General features: G+C 45.7%; 1 protein-coding gene across 1 annotated transcript in view; it reads left to right on the top strand.

Moving 5' to 3' along the window:
• The first annotated feature begins 11914 nt into the window (after window positions 1-11914).
• Window positions 11915-17559, top strand: part of TFCP2 (transcription factor CP2) — a 59333-nt gene continuing 53688 nt past the window's right edge. Inside the window, exon 1 of the mRNA XM_056864915.1 lies at window positions 11915-12046. Within this exon, the coding sequence (XP_056720893.1) occupies window positions 11925-12046 (122 nt within the window). The 5' untranslated portion in view covers window positions 11915-11924. The remainder of the gene's footprint in view (window positions 12047-17559) is intronic.

Here is a 17559-nt window from a genome sequence, read left to right on the forward strand (position 1 = left end):
AAACGGCTCAAGAGCCTCTCCTACCTTACGTCGCTACTCTGAGCACCTTGTGGCTAATTTCTCCCTGTGCCCTGCCAACCCTTTTACAAAGACGACTGCAGCGGAGGGAATGAAATAGGATTTCCTCTTGCTTCAGTGTATCCGTGCCCTTTTCCCTCACTATGACCCAGTTGTGTACATGTTCAGCTGTGTTCTGCCCTCCTGAGTGGCATACTGGAGTAATGAAGGATTTAGGAATACATACACATTTAGCTTCTTCCTGTCAGATCATCCGCTTTTTTTAAAAAAAAAAAACTTCCTGTGTGTTTGAAAAATGTAGCATTAGGACCACTGGAATGGTGTCCACGAGAAATTTCCTGTCACATTTCAAGAAAAAAAAAATTGTAAAAATCCTATTCCATTTCAGTTTCTTTTCAAAGGCACTGTTATCTCTTCACATGTGGTAACAGGTCTAGTTAACAGCATCTAAGCAGAGTAGTGGCATAATTTATATCTTTTTTTTCTTGTGAATATATATTATTATTATTGATATTATTATTATTATTGCAGAGCACTATTCAACTAAAAGCCTTTTTAAATCACTGAAGGAAAAAATATTTTTTATTTCTGCTAGGACCCTTGGGTTTGCTGAATTCCCAGACTGTTGTGGTTTTGTTAGTTGGTTTTTATGGATAGATTAACTTCCAGAAGAATGCTGGGGAAAGGGGGGAAGCGGTCAACACTGGTCCATTCTTTATTCGGCACCTTGATAAGAAGAAAAAGAAGAGTTGGTTTTTATACCCAGCTCTCTATCTTAAGGAGTCTCAAAGCTACTTACGATCACATTCTCTTCCTCTCCCCGCAAAAGGCACCTTGTGTGAGGTAGGCGGGCTGAGAGAATTCTGAGAGAACTGTGACTAGCCCCTGGTCACCCAGCAGGCTTCATGTGGAGGAGTGAGGAATCAAACCCAGTTCTCCAGATTAGTGTCTGCTGCTCTTAACCACTACAGTGGTGGTGTTGAAAACCCTGAATGACCAGGCAGGACCATAACTGGGGGTGGGGGGGAGGCAGATGTCACCCTGTGGCATGCAGAGAGGGTGGCATAACTGCCTCCCCTACCCGGCCCATTCCTCCTGTAGGAGAGGAGCTATGGCCATGACACCAGGTGTTAACAGCAAGGATAATCTAGCAAACAGCAAGGGCGGATTGGCTTTTATAGTGCAGGATTTGCTAATCAGCTCTGGGTACAGTGGATTCCAAGTTTGAGTGACTTCCTGGGCAGATGATCCTGGCTCAGGTTTTAATCAGAAGAGTCATTAGAGGGGGCAGGGTGTATTACGACAAGAACAGGCTAAGGGATGATGTGGTTGCCTAGACTTCTTTCAGCAGTAAATATATAATGAGGCAAGAGGTGTAAGTAGATCCTTGCCTTGGGGGCAGTGAGAACCATGAGGCTTGATGGTGAGCACAGTCTCTCAGGCAGAATTGTTGGTAGCTCAAGCAGCGTGGAAGGGGACAAACTCTGAACTGGCCTTCTTCCTGTTGCTGCCTTCTAGCCATGGCATATAGAGGTTTATTTTATCTATTTTGGTATTGATATTCAAGCCTGAACTCTCCCCAGAAGCTAAACTGAGACTATTGTACTCTGGTGAGAAGACAAGTGTCACCGGAGAAGGCAATCATGCTAGGAAAAGCTGAAGGCAGCAGGAAAAGAGGAAGTCCCAACATGAAGTGGGTTGACTCAATAAAGGAAGCCACAGCCCTCAGTTTGCAAGACCCGAGCAAGGCTGTTAAGGATACGTTTTGGAGGTCATTAATCATAGGGTCGCCATACGTCGGAAGCAACTTGACATCACTTAACACACACACACACACTCCACTTTTCTCCCCAACAGGGACTCAAAGCAGCTTATAACATCATTTACCTCCATTTTCTCCTTATAACAGCAACATTGTGAGACAAGGTCACCCAGCGAGCTTCCATGGCATAGTGTGGAGTTGATCCTGGGTCTCCCAGATCCTACTCTGACTAGCAATTACGCCACTGCCTCTGGATATGATGGTTCCCTTTAGTCATCATGGCTAGTAGCCACTGATGGATTTATCTTCCATGAATGAATTGAAGTGCTGTTGCTACTGAGTCAGACGATTGGTCTGTCAAGGTCAGTACTCTCTACTCTGGCAGTGGCTGTCCAGCCTTTTGCATGGTTCTACCTGGTCCTTGTAACTAGAGGTGCTGGGGATTGAACCTGGGACCTTCTGCATGCAAAGCAAGTGCTCCACCTCTGAGCCACAGCCCCTCACCTTTATTTATATGGGTATATTTATGATACATGTGTATGATAAACAGACCTCCGCATACATTCAGTGAGACGCCAGTGGCTATCAGCCAACTCTTGTTGGGTCTGATTTCTGTTTACTACATTTCACCTTTATAAATGCCTGGGGGAGAAATCAATAATGTGGGATTTTCTTTTGAGGACAAGATGAAGAGTGTAAAACAACTCTCTGCTGGCTGACAGAAGCCACGGCAATTGGGGAGAAGGGAGTGCCTAAAATCATCGGTGCTTCCCATTAGAGGAACAAGAGGAGGAGGAGGAGTTGGTTTTTATATGCTGACTCTACCTTTTATGGAGAATCAAAACGGCTTAAAATCTCCTTCCCTTCCTCTCCCCACAGACACATTGTGAGATAAGTGGGGCTGAGTTTGGGGAGAACTTTGACTAGGCCAAGGTCACCCAGCAGGAGGTTTTTGGGGCGGAGCCAGAGGAGGGTGGGGTTTGGGGAGGGGAGGGACTTCAATGCCATAGATTCCAATTGCCAAAGCGGCCATCTCCAGTGGGACTGACCTCTGTCGGCTGGAGATCAGTTGTAATAGTGGGAGATCTCCCGCTAGTACCTGGAGGTTGGCAACCCTAGTTTTGCAAGACCTGAGCAAGGCTAATGATAGGACGTTTCGGAGGCCGTTAATTGGTAGGGTTGCCATAAATCCGGAGTGACTTGATGGCACATGACATAACACAACCTCATCTTGAATAAAAGGTCATTCCACTAGTATAGATACAGGTGCAGTGGTGGCCAAGTTAGCAGAATAGGAGTTGGCAGAATAGAAGTCCAATTCTGAATTACGGGTTGGACTGGTTGCACATGCGACATGTAGTGTATTTTGGGACCTCTCCTGTTGTCGGTGTGCACATGTGACATTGTTTTCAATGAACTTCAGTTTAAAATCTATTTACAGTGGCATGTCAGGCTTCCTACATTTTTGTGCTGTGGACAAATGCATTTAATTTTAAACACATTTTTAGTCCCGCCACCCTTGTCCCACATAGTTGAGCACACGGGGGAAAGCCTCTCGCATAAAAGGAAGTGCATGTTGGGCCAGCTCGCTCATCTAATGCTTCCTTCTCTTCCTTGAAAATGGGAGATTGTGGCAGGTTCATTTCTTTCGCCATCCTCAAATGGCAGATGTCTGTGAAACAAACAGGTTTGGGGCAAAGCCTTGTCAGTTTCCACTGGAGTGGGTTTTTTCTTCTAGAAGAGTGTAGGTGTACCAGCATTGGTAAAGTTTACAGGGGGGGGAAACATGGCAGTCACCTGCAATTGACAGTACTTTCCCCAGTTTTGCCATTGAGGGGGACCGTGAAGGAAATGTTAGCAGGGAAGGTAAGCAGGTAACCCAAAAAGCATGCCTTGCACCGGCAGACTCAGTCATCACCTCATGTTTTGGCTGCATATAAGTTGAAGGCAGTATGGGCCAGCATCTCTGGCAGGTAAGTGGAGAAGGTTTTTCTGTACTAGCTAGAGAGGGGGAGTCAAACCATTTGGAAGCAGGGAAAGCACAGCTTGTAAATGATGCTGATGGGCATTTACTGAAACGGAAGCTGAGTAAACAGAGTCCTTGGAAATGTACTGTGATTATGCCCTTTAAGTAGGGTTGTCAGCTCTGGGTTAGGAAAGACCTGGAGATTTTGGGGGCGGACCCTGAGTAGGACAGGATTTGGGGAGGGGAGGAACTTCAATGCCATAGTCCAATTGCCAAAGTGGCCATTTTCTCCAGGTGAACTGATCTCTTGCCTGGAGATGTAAGCGGGTGATTTCCAGCCATCACCTGGAGGTTGGCAACCCTACCGTTAAGATATGGGACCATTGATGTGCATGCTCATGCTGCCCATTGTCTTTTCTGTGTGACTCTGTGCATTGTTTCCTCTCCAAAAGTTTTGGACTAATGGGCAGACCGTGCCCCCCCCCGGGTCTCTGGAACACTAAACCTGTGTATCAGGTGGAAGAGACAGGGCATATCAGTGCATATCAGTGAGCCAGCGTGGTATAGTGGTTAAGGACAGTGGTTGGAGTGGTGGAGTCTGATCTGGAGAACCAGGTTTGATTCCCCACTCCTCCACATGAGCGGCGGAAGCTAATCTGGTAAACTGGATTTGTTTCCCCACTCCTACACACGAAGCCAGCTGGGTGACCTTGGGCAAGTAATTCTCAGCCTCACCTACCTCACAGGGTGTCTGTTGTGGGGAGGGGAAGGGAAGGTGATTGTAAGCCGGTTTGATTCTCCCTTAAGTGGCAGAGAAAGTCGGCATATAAAAACCAACTCTTCTTCATCACTGTATCCATGTCCTCACTGTATCCATGCCATTATAATTTTTTGTGGGGTGGAATTTGGAAAAAGTCTCTGCATGCACTTCTGTTCCCCCCCCCCTGCTAGATTTCAGCCCTTGAACCAGCATTTATGGATCGGCAGAGTGTACCTTTCCCAAACCAATTTGGCCTCCATGCTTATGGAATCACAGGGGGCAGGGTTTCTGGATGATAATACACCACTTTCCAAACAGGTTTGAGCCCCAGTACTTGCAGAACAAAGCTCTCACTAACGTCCAGAGAGATGTCTGGCAGAGAAGAAAAAATCAACAGTGGTGCGGAAGCTCTCTGTTTTCATTAGGTGTTGCCAGAGAATGTCCAATGGATGTGATTGTTGAGTTAAACTCAAGGCTGTTAAGACCCAAGATGAAGACCAGCCAGAAGGATTCAGGTGACATTTAAGCACTTTCTGCGCTATAGGCTTGGTCCCCTCATGCCAGGTTCCATTTTATTCTTCCTGCTACCACCAGTCTGATTTGTTTTCCATGGTGTGTTTTAGTTTGCCTAGTGGTGAAAAGTGCTGTCAAGTCACAGCTGATTTATGGCAACCCCATAGGGTTTTCAAGGCAAGATATGTTTGGAGGTGGTTTGCCATTGCCTGCCTCCACGGGGGCTGAGAGAATTCTGAGAGAACTATGAATGGCCCAAGGTCACCCAGCAGGCTTCATGTGGAGGAGTGGAGAATCAACAACCCCAAACCTACTAAACTTCTACTTATCAAGAGATTTAAGTAGGGCTCCTGGACTGTCCACAAGCAAAGCAAACCTTTTGGATCAACTCAGCTCTCAAACAACTATCACTCGTCTACCACCTAATTTCATAACTCACCCACATAGTGTGGAAGATCTGGCCAAACAACACTGTTGCAGAGCTTCTTGGGTAACATGCTCCAATTCATCCACATGGGAAGCCCATTGAAAGCAATAAATTGTGCATGAGATGTGCAGTGTGATGATGCACATTATGGTCGCGGATCCTAATCTAACAAGCAAAATGTACTCAGGTCTCCTTTGCAAGATCAAAGTGACAGGTTAACTTGGTGGGCCCGCAGAGCCTGTGGTCACTTATACGTCCTCCCTTCTCAACCCCATGATGAGTTGCGGTCATCATCATTTGAAGGGGGAAGGAAGGAAGGGAGCAGTGTTGTTCAGAGGGATTGCCTTGCTTCTACACCCTTTCTGCAAAGAATTAAGCAGGCAATGCACTTGATGTAGTCGTGTGAAATAAACTTTATTTTTCCTTTAAACCCCCTCCACTCTGGTTTGCTTGCTTTCCCCCCTCCAATGGATCCAAAGAAACAAGGACTAGAAATAGTTCCCAGATGATTCATCTATAGACCCTTGCTCAACACAGATCTCATTCAGATGGGGGCTGTTGCATGCTATAGCATCAGTCCAATGCAAATTGGCTTAGGTGGAAGGCAAGTACATTTCCCATCTCATGAGCCAGTGCGGGAATCCATTTTACACAGTTACATGTCTACTAATACTGGAATATCTTGCATATCTGAAGTGAAGAAATTCATACAAATAGCTGATGCATACCTTTTGGCAAGAGTTTGGATTCCTGTTTCTAGTGTTGTCTGACAAAGGATTTCTCAGGTTGGACAACTAACATAGAATTCAATGCCACAAGATGTGGGTGATGGCTTTTAAAAAGAGTACCACAAAAATATAAAGAGTACTTCTATCAATGGCCATTTTCTATAATAGCTAATTGAAACCTCCATGTTCAGAGGCACCATATCTGTGTACTGGATGACTGGCAGAAGCAACAAAGGGCTGACCCAAGGGTTTTGGTGCCCTAGGCAAACTATAGAGCAGCTCTAATGGGAACACACGTTAGAAATTTATTTCCCTACATTGACTGTTTTGTTGCCTTAGCCAATTTAAAAAAAAATTATTTTTGCTTGCATTGTCTTCAGTCCTAGCCCCCTGCGTTGTTTTATTTTGTTAAAGGTCTGTGCTGTTTGACTGAATTTGGTTTTCATTGCTTGCAATCTGTCTTGGGTCTCAGTGAGAATTTCGGGCTACATATGAGACAAATAAATAAGCAAACAAATTTAAACATGATTTGCACTGGAGAAAATTCACACCACATATGTGGTGGACCCGTAAAAAAGCACGAAAATACTGGGAAATGATACATGATGAAATGCAAAGAATGTTGAAAATTAAGTTTGTGTTAGATCCAAAAAATATGTTGCTAAATATTCTGCCAGATAACATACCAAAAATACATAATGAACTATTTATGGTGACAGCGGCAAGAGTGGAATACGCAAGAAAGTGGAAAGCAGAAGATTATCCAGATGCAGCTGAATGGGCCAATAAAGTAGTAGAATATGCAACTAGGGCTAAACTAACATCTTTAGTGCACAATAGATCAACCTCTGAGTTTTAGGATAAATGGAAAAAATATTTGATTATATAGCTGAGAAAATTCACACCAGATTCACAAGGGATTTGTGCACACTGGCCCGGTTATCACTTTTTATCTGCACCAACCAGTGGTGACTGGCTTGTCTGAATAAGCCATCGCAGAATCTCATAGCAGAAACGAAACTTTCATATGACCTAAGCTACAACTTTTTGAATAAGTCAGTTTATTATTCATTCATTTATTTTCTTCATTTATACCCCGTCTGTCTCCCCAGAGGGGACCCGGAGTGGCTTACATCCTTCTCTTCCCCTCCATTTTATCCTCACAACAATTATATGAGCTAGGGAAGGTTGAAAGAAGGCAACTAGCTCAAGGTCACCCATCAAGCTGACTTATGGCCACCCCATAGGGTTTTAAAAGAAAGAGGCAAACAGAGGTGGTTTGCCATTGCCTGCCTCTATTCAGGACTTCCTTGGTGGTCTCTCATCCAAGTACTAACCAGGGCCAACCCTGCTCAGCTTGCAAGATCTGACAAGATTGGGCTACACATTCATATTACACACTCAGATGTGAGTCAAGTACTGAGAAATCAAGCAATGTATATTAATTTGGGGGAATGAGGCAAGGGCCATTGCACAAAGGTAACGTAACTGTTTGGTACGCAGAAGGTCCCCGGTTCAATCACCGGCATCTTCAGTTAAAAGGATTAGGGAGTAGGTGATGTGAAAGACCTCAACCTGAGAACCAAGACAACTGCTGCAAGTTTGAATGGACAATACTGACCATCATGGACCAATGGTCTGATTCAGTACAAGGCAGCTTCATGTGTTCAATGTGTGAGGAAGCCTATGCCAGGTATCTAATAACCCCATCCCATGTATATTAACCCGGAAGTACATTCAGTAGGATTTACTCCAACATAAACATGCCTACAACTGAAGGCATAGGCTAGAGGCTAGGGTTGGCAACAGGCTTGGAGATAAATGTCCTATTTAATGAGCTAATTAAGAGGCTTAACGGGATGTTCTTTACCAGATGGTTATTTACCTCTGTGCCCACCCATTTCCATGCATCAAGCTTCTATCAAAGGGACAGGACGTATTTCTCCAGACCTTTTTAGAAAGGCTGAATGAACCCTGGGGGAATCAGGCAAGGTTTACATGTGCAGGTGAACCAAGATAGAATACCACTTCAGGTGGTGGAATCCAATGCTGAATGTTTCTTTGCATTAAAACCTCCCTCTACGGAAATGAAAAATGAGTGCAGAAAGATTCCCACTTTGCTGGTTTTTAAATCTGTTGCTACAGACTAACATGGCTAAATACCTAAACTATCTACAGGTGTTTTTTTTTTAATCCTAGGGCAGCATTCCTAAAAAGATCCTCAACTTAGTCTAAAGTGATGGCGCTCACTCTACCACCTTCATTCTCCTGCTTACCTGAGCACTCTTCCATTAGACTGGATGGTAAGCTCTGTAGGTAGAAATATGAATAACCAACCCTAACTAGAGCAAACCCGTGCACACAAATTACTCCAGTCTAAACCCGCTGAAATCAATGGCATAAGTGTGGGTAGGATTGCAATTAGACTTCGTGTGTGTGCATACAGTGGGATCTTACGTGGAATTGTTCCAGCCTAAACCCGTTAAATGAATGGAGCAATTAATACACAGGATTGCACATTTAAGCTACTGCATACATGTTTGCATGCACACCCCTGAGTTACTCTGCCCTACACTCGTTGAAATCAATTCCTCACCTAGAGTATTGTGTTCAGTTTTGGGCACCGCAATTTAAGAAAGATGCAGACAAGCTGGAACATGTCCAGAGGAGGGCAACAAAGATGGTGGGGGGTCTGGAGACCAAGTCCTATGAGGAAAGGTTGAAGGAGCTGGGTATGTTTAGCCTGAAGAAGAGAAGACTGAGAGGGGATATGATAACCATCTTCAAGTACTTGAAGGGCTGTCATATAGAGGATGGTGCCGAGTTGTTTTCTGTTGCTCCAGAAGGTTGGACCAGAACCAACGGGTTGAAATTAAATCAAAAGAGTTTCTGTCTAGACATTAGGAAGAATTTTCTAAAAGTTAGAGCAGTTCCTCAGTGGAACAGGCTTCCTCAGGAAGTGGAAAGCTCTCCTTCCCAGGAGGTTTTGAAGCAGAGGCTAGATGGCCATCTGTTAGCAATACTGATTCTATGATCTTAGGCAGATGATGACAGGGAGGGCACCTTGGCCATCTTTTGGGCATGAAGTATGGGTCACTGGGTGTGTGTGGGGGGAGGTAATTTGGAATTTCCTGCATTGAGCAGGGGTTGGACTAGATGTCCTTGGTGGTCCCTCCCAACTCTATGAGTCTATTCTATGAATTGTGTCCAGCTAGGATTGCATCGCTTGGCTGCCACCCTATGCGTACACTTGTGTGTGTTAAGTGCCGTCAAGTCACTTCTGACTCATGGCGACCTTATGAATGAAAGTCCTTCAAAATGTCCTATCTTTGACAGCCTTGCTCAGATCCTGCAAATTGAAGGCCGTGGCTTCCTTTATTGAGTCAGTCCATCTCTTGTTGGGTCCTCCTCTTTTCCTGCTGCCCTCAACTTTTCCTAGCATGACTGTCTTTTCCAGTGACTCTTGTCGTCTCACGACGTGACCAAAATACGACAGCCTCAGTTTAGTCATTTTAGCTTCTAGGGTCAGTTCAGGCTTGATTTGATCTATAACCCACTGATTTGTTTTTTTGGCAGTCCACGGAATCCGTAACAGTCTCCTCCAACACATTTCAAAGGAATCTATTTTCTTCCTATCAGCTTTTTTCACTGTCCAGTTTTCACACCCATACATAGTAATAGGGAATACAATGGCATGAATTAATCTAGTCTTGGTGACCAGTGACACATCCTTACACTTCAAAATCTTTTCTAGCTCCTTCATGGCTGCCCTTCCCAGTCTCAATCTCCTTCTGATTTCTTGGCTGCAGCCTCCCTTTTGGTTGATGGTGGAGCCAAGGAATAGAAAGTCTTGAACCATTTCAATTTCCTCATTATCAACCTTAATGCATACACTTACCTAGGAATAAATGCCACTGAATATTACAGGGAGGGGAAAAGAGGTCTCCCTCTCATTTATATCACTAGAAAAGAGCAAGAGTCCAGTAGCACCTTGAAGACTAACAACATTTCTGGCAGGGTATGAGCTGTGGCTCACGAAGGCTTACACCCTGCCAGAAACTGTGTTCGTCTTCAAGGTGCTGCTGGACTCTTGCTCTTTTCTATTCTTTTTAATTTTTTTAAAAATTTTATAACATAAAACAAAACAAACAAATACAATAATAATATAAAGAAAATTAAAAAAAAAAGAAAATACAAAAGAGTATCTATATATACTTGTTAATACATTCATGGTTACAAAATTATAAAGTTCAAAAAGATACCCCTTCGACCCTCCACCCACCTTAAAAAGTGACCCATCACCCGACTTCCGAAGAAGTGTCTCAACAGTTTTAAAAATATCTATTAACAGTAAAATATTTAAAGTATTAAAACTAGTTTCTATAACTCACTAATTAAAATAGTAAAATCCATTTTTGCCAGTTTATCCCTGACTCTTGCTCTTTCCTACTGCTATTGGCAGACTAACTCGGCTCCTCATCCTGATTTATCTCATTTATATATACCAGTGGTTCCCAACCTGGGATCTGGGGACCACTGGGGCGTGCGTGTGCAGAATCATTGCAAGGGGTCCCTGAAACCAGATGTGCACAGAGCAGTGTCATTTTGATCTTTTCCTCATTGTGTATTTTCTCCATCAGCAGATTCTAACAGGACAGTTACTATCGTATGGGGGTCTGCAAAAGGTTAAGAAGGGGGTTCTCAAACTTGAAAAGGTTGGGAACCGCTGATACACACAGAACGAACTGAACAACGTCAATCAGCTCACCTTCGCCGAGAATCTAACACACCCAACCCCGCCAAAACCCCAACGTGAACTCACCCCCCCCAAAAAAAACAAATACCACATCCCCTGACGCTCCTTACACACCCACCAATCCCAGTCCGCGCCACGCCCTCTTTCCCTAACCCAACCCCGAAGGCTCGTTCGCAGCCAATGAAACCGGCGACGTCCCTTCGCTCTGGCGCCCCGGTTGGTCGCTGGGGCGGGCGGGCGGGAAGGAGAGCGGCGATTGGCCTGGGCGGCCGAGGGGGCGGGGCGCGTTTTCCCGGCCGGGCTGCATGTAGCGGAGTTCTCTCGCCCTCCGCCTCCATATTGAGGAGGCCGCGGGGGTGGCGCCTCGGCTGGGTGGTGGCAGGGTGGTGGCAGGGCAGGCCCCGGGTAGCCGCCCTGAGGCAGGCAGGCAGGGCTGGGGCGTCCCTCAGGAAGATAAGGCGTGGTGGTTAATTGGGGCATAGTGGTAATTGGGGGTGGGGGGCATTGCTGACGGCTTGGCATGCTTGGGGGTCTGAGCTGAGCCCTGCCTTTTGGGGGGCCCTGCTCTTGGGTACTGAGGGCAGGGTGGGTGGCGCCTTCTGGAGGAGGGCGGTCCAAATTGGTGGGGTCTTGGGGGGGGTGTCTGAAGGGTTGGGACAGAGACCCTTAGTGGGTGCATCTCTAAGGCGGGCTGAGGTTGGATCTCCCCCCAGCTTGGGGCTCTGGGGTTGGGGGTGTTCCCCTGGAGAAGCAGCCTGCCTGGCTCCCTGATGGTGGCAGGGACTTGATCCCTTCACACATGCACTCTGGGGTTGGGGGGGTTTGGTGCACCCGGGGAAGGTTATTTGGGGTTGCACGGCTGTTGGGATCTCCTTTCTCAGAGTGTTTGGGGTGCCTAAGGAAGCTGCACCGTCTGGCCCTGGAGAAGGGTGTAGAGCTTGCAGGAGTTGTGCTTCTGCCCCCCACCCCCACCTAACGGAGGAGGTGTGCCAAGATGGCTTGGGCTCTGAAGTTACCCTTGGCGGACGAAGTCATCGAATCGGGTCTGGTTCAGGATTTCGATGCCAGCCTCTCTGGTATTGGGCAAGAGCTGGGTGCTGGCGCCTACAGCATGAGGTAAGAGGGGTTGCACTTGCCTGGTCGTTTTTGGAAGGGTATCTGATGGTGTTCCTTGGATCCTGAAAAGATTTAGTAAGGGACGAGATTGGGTTGTGTTGCTGGGTGTCAGTTGGCAATGCTGGCGCCTTGTTTGTGCTGGATGGGGTCAAGAAACCCATCTAATCCAGTAGCCTGTCTTTAGTAATCAACCTGTACTGGTTACTGGCTACTTTCTTGCTGAACCACATGCTACCATGGGAGGTATGGATTGAAAGGATGCGCCTGAGGAAGGTTATTTGGAGCTGTGCATAGTCTTACACGCATAGTTAAATCGTGGAACTGCCTGCCCCAGGATGTGGTGATGGCCGCCAACTTGGAAGGCTTTAAGAGGGGAGTGGACATGTTTATAGAGGAGAGGGCTATCCATGGTTACTAGTCAAAGTGAACACTAGTCAAGATGCATACCTATTCTCTCCAGTCTCAGAGGAGCATGCCTATTACATTAGGTGCTGTGGAACACAGGCAGGATGGTGCTGCTGCAGTCGTCTTGTTTGTGGGCTTCCTAGAGGCACCTGGTTGGCCACTGTGTGAACAGGCTGCTGGACCTGATGGGCCTTGGTCTGACCCAGCATGGCTTTTCTGATGTTCCTATGTTCTGATGCCTTTTTGTATTCTCCTAAAGTGAAGGGAACACAGTTCACATGTCTGTATATCAGAAAATGTCATACTGTTCTTTCTTTTCCTCCTCTCCTCGTTCAATAGCTGTAGTCTTAAGGGGCTTGTGAATGCATGGAACTGGAGTCTAAGTGATGGGTGTCAGAGGGTTGTACAATGCCTGTGTATAATGACTGCCTGTCTTCGTAAAACTGGTGCATGTCCATTGAACAGTCCAAACTGTTCCAGATACAACAGCTTGAGTCTGATCGCCGACACACTGCTTTTGCAACCTCCATCAGTAATACAAACTTACTGAGGAATTCCAACTCTTCATTTACAGCTGTGATCTTGTACTTTGTTGCTTAGAGGTCTGATTGCCTTAGGCTTGCTGTTTCTTTCCTTTAACAAGAGTGTCATTTGAGGATAACAGAAGAGGGTATTGATCCCCCAGGATGTTTTCATGTGAAGGTGGCCCATCAGAAAGGAGTGGTAACGCCTGCTTTCCCTGCATACATTTTATTTGTGGCAGAGTTAGATTTCGTAAGCCTCTCTGTCACACTGCTTCACGGACTCCAGCATCAGCTACCAGTGCCATTCAGTGGAGTCCTCAGAATCTTAGCTTTCTTTTAAAGTTAAGTTTCTAGCTTGTGTGGGGCGGGGGGCAACTGGCAAGATGTGGAGGCAGTTAGGAGGTAAAGCACATATCTGGAAGTAGGTTTTGATGTCCATTGTGATCATTCTTTTCTGCCTCTGGATTTCTAGTCACAGTGCTTTTTTTCGTCAATATCCAATGAGCCCATTTCCTCCTTTCTCTTTTCCTCTTTATTTTTGGCCGTAGAAAGCATAAGACCTCACCTAGAGTACTGTGTTCAGTTTTGGGCACCACAATTTAAGAAAGATGTAGACAAGCTGGAATGTGTCCAGAGGAGGGCAACAAAGATGGTGAGGGGTCTGGAGACCAAGTCCTATGAGGAAAGGTTGAAGGAGCTGGGTATGTTTAGCCTGAAGAGGAGAAGACCGAGAGGGGATATGATAACCATGCTCAAGTACTCGAAGGGCTGTCATATAGAGGAGGGTGCCGAGTTGTTTTCTGTTGCCCCAGAAGGTTGGACCAGAACCAGTGGGTTAAAATGAAATCAGAAGAATTTCCATGTAGACATTAGAAAGCATTTTCTAAAAGTTAGAGCAGTTCCTCAGTGGAACAGGCTTCCTTGGGAGGTGGTGAGCCCTCGTTCCCTGGAGGTTTTTAAGCAGAGGCTAGATGGCCATCTATCAGCAATACTGATTGTATGAACTTGGACAGTTCATGAGAGGGGGGGCATTTTGGCCATCTTCTGGGCACTGGGTGTGTGTGGGTGGGGAGGTAGTTGTGAGTTTCCTGCATTGTTCAGGGGGTTGGACTAGATGACCCTGGTGGTTCTTTCCAACTCTGATTCTATGAATGTTTGGTAGTGGGTTACAGTGTCTTGAGTAGACTTGTTTCATTCGCGAACAAAGTTTTTAATACTTGTGTGATCTTTGGTTTCTGGTGAACCTCTTGAACATAACTTCGTTTTACAACTTTTTTTTTGCTTGCTTGTAGTTAGGTGTGGTCCTGTTTACCGGCTAAAATAGGCAGCTGGGTTTAAGGAAGAATAGGGCAGGTTTGATGTTTTCTGTTGGCACTTACTTTAGGTTTGAGTGATCTACTCAAAATGTAGTTCCCTGAAGCTGTCATTAGTAGAAATGAAACCTAGATCGTTTATGCATGGGAGTTGTACCTGAGGCTCGTTGCTTGCTGGACCCATATTTTCCTGTTGGGAATCTATGCACCAGCAGTCTCCAAGCTCAAATCAAGTCCCCGCCTCTTTAAATGCTGCTTTGTAATTGGCTTACTTTGTAGAGCTTACTGTGAGAGAAACCCCCCCAAACCAAATTGGTGCATAAAAAAGCACTTTAAGAACAAAAAATGGAGCAATCTGAAAGGGGAGGGGAGAAATCCAACCCTCGGTTTTAAAAACCTTTTCTTCTGCTCAGAAAGAGCTCTGAGGAAGCTGGAAGCATTTGAATCCCTGCCTCTTTACATACTGCTTTGTAATTGGCTGTGAGAGAAACCAAGTTTGCGTGTCCCGCCCTTTGCATTATGCATGGGGATTTCACCTGGACTGAGCTCAGGGGAGAAGGAAGAATCGGGTTGAGAGGAATTGGAAGTCCCGAAATTTATGAGGGCTGGCAGCAAGGTCATCTCTGATGCATAACTCCAAGGTACAACCAAGACAGATGGGGGGGGGTGCGAACGTGAGTAAAAGTACCCATGCATAAACGACCATCGGCACCTTTGTGTAATATACAGGCTTATGTATTCATTTATACCCTGCCTTTCTCCCCAGTGGTGATCCAAGGCAGCTTACATCGTCTCCTCTCCTCCATTTTATCCTCACAACCACCCTCTGAGAGTATGTCGCTTGCCCAAGGTCACCCAGCAACCTTCCATGGCAGAGTGGGGATTCGAACCTGGGTCTCCCAGTTTCTAGGATGACCCTTGAACCAGTTTCTAGGATGACCCTTGAACACTGGCAAATCAAGGCTGTTGCACCGTCACTTTTTTCCTCATTGTTAGAGTGGGGCTGATGGGGAGAGCCGTTTACGACTGTAGTAGCTGTCCTCATTCTGAACAAACCATATCTGTGACTTTCCCAAAGCCCCAAAGTGCTTCTTTGCTCTAGGGCAGTAACTAAACTGCGTGCTGTGGCCCAGTAGTATGGGATGAGAGAACTGTGTGTGTGCTACAAGAAGGGTTTTGTGAGCCCAAAAGAGTTGTCTTCAGAAAAGGGTACCTGTTGCATCGCTGTATGATTTCCTGTTCTGGGTATGCTTTCTTCTAATAAGTCTTCTCAGTGGTGGGTGATTCTGCTGTATCTGGTGTTGTGACTAGATTAGTCTCTCGCAGTGAAGAGAGATGGCAGAATAACCTGCTCTTTGAGGGGACAGGGCCAAATATTGACTTGGCAAACAAATATAATGCAGTAAATGCAAAGTAAAACGGCATAGGGCTTTTCACATTCAAACCAAAACAATATTTTTACAACTTGCTGTATTTGCTGTATAACTTTTTTAAAATGCCCATTTATTTCCAGTACTGGCTGAAAGTCTTATTAAAGTCTCTTATTCTGCACCAAGAAGTAAGCAGTTGAATATTTATCTGGAAACTGGTCAACATAAGCTTAGAAATGGGTACATGTCATCTAGGGTCACACTAAAGACAAGGTAGTTTCCCATTGTGCTCAGAAGAGGTTGTGCAAGTGAATTGTTCATCAGCTTTCCACATAAATGTCCATAGTCACTCACAGAAACCACTCCTGATGTAGCCTATCTGCAGGGACTCACTTTTTAAATAAATATTTATGCACATACCGGCCTCTAAGTAAATGGTTTTAAAGAAATGCTGTAAAAGTTTTTATCTGATATATGCTCTATAGGTTCAGCCAGTTTAATCTACTCTGAAATCCTGCTTTCTCCCTTTCTCTGGCAGACTGTTTATATTTGTAGTCTATTACCATGGATTTCAGCTATATGCAGAAGGCCTCTATCCTGACTGCTGCTGTTTCCATGCTCCTGAAAAACACCACAGATAAATGAACTTTTTGCTTGTTTCTTTAAAATATTTGTGTGTGTTTTCCCACTTAGGGGTCAGTAAAAGGTAAAGGTCCCCTGTGCATTCCTGACCCATGGGGTGACATCACATCCCGACGTTTACTAGGCAGACTTTGTTTACGGGGTGGTTTGCCAGTGCCTTCCCCAGTCATCTTCCCTTTACACCCAGCAAGCTGGGTACTCATTTTACCGACCTCGGAAGGATGGAAGGCTGAGTCAACCTTGAGCCGGCTACCTGAAACCGACTTCCGTCGGGATCGAACTCAGGTATTGAGCAGAGCTTGGACTGCAGTAGTGCAACTTACCACTCTGTGCCACGGGGCTCTTGGGGGGGTCAGAGTAGCTAACAATTAAAAACTGTTATACAAACACATTTTTTTAATGCGCTTGTGATTAATTCAGGTTGGAGCTGATAAGTGTACACTCACTGTGGAGGTTTTGTGTGTGTGATTCTCGAGCCTTTATTCTGGAGCTAGTCACCTAAACCCTTTGTGGAAGTTCTGTGCCCGTTTGGGTTAAACAAAGACTTAAGAGTTGTCACAGGATCTATTTGACTGTGGGTCCAAAGGAAAAAATTCAGGTTCGGTTTAGCTCCGTGCCTTTTGCACAGCATGTTCTAAAGACTTCGTCCGTAGTTGGTGGGTGGGTATTCCTGGTACACAACCTTGGGGGTGGACGAGGATGGCTTTTAGATCCCAGCCAATACTGATTTTCAAGCACTGACAAAAAAGACCCTTTTGTTTGTTTTTTGCTCTAACGAAGTAGAAAGGGAGATAAAACAGCGCTGGTTTCCCAAAGAACGACTTAATTAAGGTAGGTAGTGTGGTGTTTCCTGTTAGTGATGCTGATGCAGTTGCCTAATCCGGCAATATAAGCTCATTTAATTGTGTTGATGTACCTGCAGGCGGGCCCAGGAGGGAAAGGTCTTTGCAGTTTCACTTATGGCACAGTGGTATTTTCTACACGGACACTGCCCAGGTGTTAACCATTTAAATGCATCTGCTGGCACCCTGAAGGAAAGAGAAAAGGCCTTGCTTGATGCTTTTTGGCTCGTTTCTGGTGATACTCCTGAAGCTTAACCCTGACAAGAAAGAAGAGCAACTAGTAGGCTAACCCAGGATTCCAGGTGTCACCACTTCTGAATGAGGTCGCGCTGTCCTTGACCAGGTCTGTTGTCGGGTGATGCTCTTGGACCCAGGCCTACTGCTGGGTAAGCAGGTGGCAGCTGAGGCCAGGAGTGA

Source organism: Euleptes europaea, chromosome 1 (genome assembly GCF_029931775.1).
Source record: "Euleptes europaea isolate rEulEur1 chromosome 1, rEulEur1.hap1, whole genome shotgun sequence".
NCBI classification, from domain to species: domain Eukaryota; kingdom Metazoa; phylum Chordata; class Lepidosauria; order Squamata; family Sphaerodactylidae; genus Euleptes; species Euleptes europaea.